The sequence below is a fragment of the Prenolepis imparis genome, unplaced genomic scaffold (genome assembly GCF_030444845.1).
Source record: "Prenolepis imparis isolate NDT839.2.m4 unplaced genomic scaffold, iyPreImpa1.0 SCAF_3, whole genome shotgun sequence".
Lineage (NCBI taxonomy): Eukaryota > Metazoa > Arthropoda > Insecta > Hymenoptera > Formicidae > Prenolepis > Prenolepis imparis.
Window position 1 is genome coordinate 2,822,427 of NW_028141161.1, and position 3,586 is coordinate 2,826,012.

The following is a 3,586-nucleotide window of genomic DNA, read 5'->3' on the forward strand; positions in this document are numbered from 1 at the left end:
TCAATAAGTTTTTTATTTTCTTCTATAAGCTTGTTTTTCTTCATTAATAAATTCCTTTTTTTTGTTCTGCTTTTTCTAACTTTAAAATTTCTATAGGAATATTTTATTTTAATTTTTGATCAGGCTCAGTTCTGCAGAACAAAATTATTTGTATTTTAGTACTAATGTAGTTACAGAATTTTCACACAATAAAACAATTACGTAATAAATCATAATAGAAAAAAAGAAAGTTAAGATATGATTGAAAGAATTATTGTGTTAATACAGTAATCAGAGATAAGAACAAACTTATACATGGTAACGCAGAATAGAATAGAGATTATAAGAGAGAATAGAGTAGAAATTATAGACATAAATTATACTACATACGTCTGTTGTTCTTTTGTAACGTCGAGTGGCAAGGTATCTTCTTCTCTGTTAATTTCTTGTATATTATGCTCTATAATGTCTTCTTCCATGACTTGTTCAACAATTTGTAAAACAACTTGTTCTTGTACAGCTACTTCCATAGCATTTTCTTCTGAAGTAACTTGCTGATTTTCACGCACATATTGCACAAGTTCGGTGTAAGTCGGTATGCCTGTTTTCACTTTAAAAAAAGTAAATTATAATATTTTAAAAAGTAAATTAATTATTTTGATTTTCACATATTATAGAGGATAGAGTCCTGAGTTTGCTCCATTTCAAAACTTGATCCTCCATAATATATATCAAAACGGAAGTATAATTTTTTGTCAATAATTATATTGTATATTAATATCATTAGTATGTTTTACTTGCGTTACTATACCTACACATAAAATCTCATATTTAAATAAAAAGGATGACACTCACGGTACTTTCATCTTTTTGTTTGTATTTGCAACGTCTTTTTCTATTTCTCCCATTCCTTTTGTTATTTTCCTTTTTTCTAAATTTAACATTTTGGTAGGAATGGAATCCTTTTTTAATTGTTGTATTTGTTTGGCAGGCACATTGCTTGTACGTGGTTTTGTCCACTCTATTTCGAAACAATCTTCATTAAAATGTAGATTGCATATTCTTGCTAAAATTAAATTGTATAATGTATTATGTAACATAAGATTATTTATGTAAAATAACAGAATTACATAAAAAATAATAATAGAGAAATTATATCTACTTACCAGAATCAATTTTTATATCAGTATCATTTATTTTACAAGCATTAAGCCATTGCTGTCGAATATTTGCCTCCTTTGGAAATCTAAAGAACTTCAGATTTGTCGTCTGTGTATGATCAGTACGACTTTTACAATTTTTGACACAACACGTTGGCATGGTTCCTGCAAATAGAAAAAAACACAACACCACAACCCACAAAACACTTCACAACACCACAACCCACAACACACTTCACAACACCACAACCCACAACACACTTCACAACACCACACACACTTTAGTGCAAGCATAACCAACTTTTTTTTATAACGCTTATGACTTTTAAACTGCGGGTATGGCTTTTAAACTACATATATCTCTAAACATATGTGCGCAGCCATATTACTTTTCTGCATTTGGGACCAATTCCTGATTGGTCGAAAAGCGGCCATTACTTTGGACGACTGCGCATCCTCGGGAATGTTACACCTATCTTATTACACCATGGCCGTCAGCAAAACACAGGGGTTTTAATTATTCACGCGGCGGGAACTAAGATCTTGGTCGTTCCGCGCGTGCCGCAGCAGAACGCCAGCCGTAATATCCGCGAGAGACTAAAGTTTTGGGCGCCAGACGCAGTCTTTCACGCGTCAATCCACAAATCGCGAAGCAAACGCAAAATTTAGGCCGGGAATCCCGCTACGGGCTGAATAGCTCGCCTAACGGCAGAGGGGCAGGGTGTGGTTGCCGAAAGTACTCTAACGAAAATATGATGGACACAGAAATGACGACACAGACGTTTAATTTAACAGTACGAAAGAAAAGCAGTACGCGATTTAGTTGAGCAATGCAAAATAATAAATTTATTGCAAACAAAAAAAAATAGAAATAAATATTGGCAAAAAATATAATAATAAATTATAATAAAGAAATATTTAATATAATGAAGTATAATTGAAAATTATAATAATAAGAAAAAGAGAATACAAGGACAATAAATAATATGAACAAAGAGAATATAAAGACAGTAGATAATAAAAAAAACACAATAAACCGAAATTTCGACACAATAGAAAGTAGTTCGGACGATCGAATACAGAAGTACATTCGCGACAAGCTTAAGTCCAAAATCCGCGCATCGATATTATAGAAAAATACGAGAGAATAACCGCGACCATACAGATAGATTTTTAACGAACTGACTCTTAGATCGCGAACAATCGGAAGTTCGGATCGGCGACGAGACTGGAGAGTGATACAATATCTGGAACAATATATTTTTCGCGATCCGACGGGCGAAATTCACAGGTAAATCGCGGGCGCCAGAATTTCCTCGCGCTTTCTCTCTCTCTCACTCGCGCGCTCGATTGCGCTCGCTCTCTCGCTCGTACTCTCTCTCTTACGCGCTCGCCGGTGGTCGCGAACGGCGCCCTTACTCTATTAATTTCGGATTCTTACGCGATTAACACAAGAACGACGTCCGGACACAGCCGGGTAATCAACACAACGACAAAACGCAACAGTCATACACGATAGAATCAATTATACAAAGGCGCGACAACTAGGTAATACGAGACGCGACATATATGACCGAATCCCAGAGAGACGAAGATTTCGCGTTAATTTTATCCACGAGCCCGAATTCACAAAAGTACTCGCCGCTTGACGTCGATCGCTCTCACACCAAGTATTTTACCAAAAAAAAGGCAGAGCCCACGCGACATAACTTTATTAAACGATACGGTCGCGTCAGAACGGCCGAGACTCGGATTCACAATCTTACGGAAGTGATAATTAGATATGCTTAAGGTAGGGTAGTCTCACCGGAACTTCGCCCTTCGCCTTGGTCCCTCTTGAGTTCGTCGCTATCGTCAAATCGATCCTTGATCGTAACGCGTCTAACCAAGCGGAGCGGTCGCACCAATCTGTTGGATCCTTTGACTATAGAAATATGGACTGCCAGTCCCCCACTTTCCCTATAAGATTTCTGTGCATCGCAATGAATCCAACATCTTCGAGATTTAAGCCCCGCCCCATCGACCAAAGACCGGGAAATTTGAATAAATAAACTGCATTTTTTAAAATCCACAATTATATTTTCTAGTTTTCAATTACAAAATAATGTAAAAAAATTAAAAATAATACTTTTTAATATACGAGAGCACTATAAGCGCGCGCGTACAAATGCATACAAAAAATATGTATTTAAATATAAAATTTAAACATAACATATGTTTGATAAGTCGGTGACTTTGAAATGAAAAAAATTTCTTTTTACCAAAATTTGATTTATTTTTCAATATAATCTCCTTTTATCTCGATACATTTTGCCCAACGGTTTTCCAACTTCTTTAAGCCTTCCAAAAAATACGAATTCTCAAATTCTGTAAAATAGGCGTTTGTTTCAGTGATGATCTCCTCGTTCGATATGAATCTTTTTCCACCGAGCCATTTCTTCATATTT

The 3,586-nt window shown here is 35.5% G+C and overlaps 1 protein-coding gene across 1 annotated transcript; it reads right to left on the minus strand.

Annotated features, from left to right (window-relative positions):
• Positions 1-356: 356 nt before the first annotated feature.
• Positions 357-1,299, minus strand: LOC145934250 (uncharacterized). The gene is made up of 4 exons (XM_083034618.1): positions 1,146-1,299; positions 922-1,045; positions 777-790; positions 357-589 (listed from the first exon to the last, which is right to left on the minus strand). Exons 1-4 carry the CDS (start codon positions 1,297-1,299, stop codon positions 357-359), a joined length of 525 nt encoding a protein of 174 aa, XP_082890744.1.
• Positions 1,300-3,586: the final 2,287 nt, after the last annotated feature.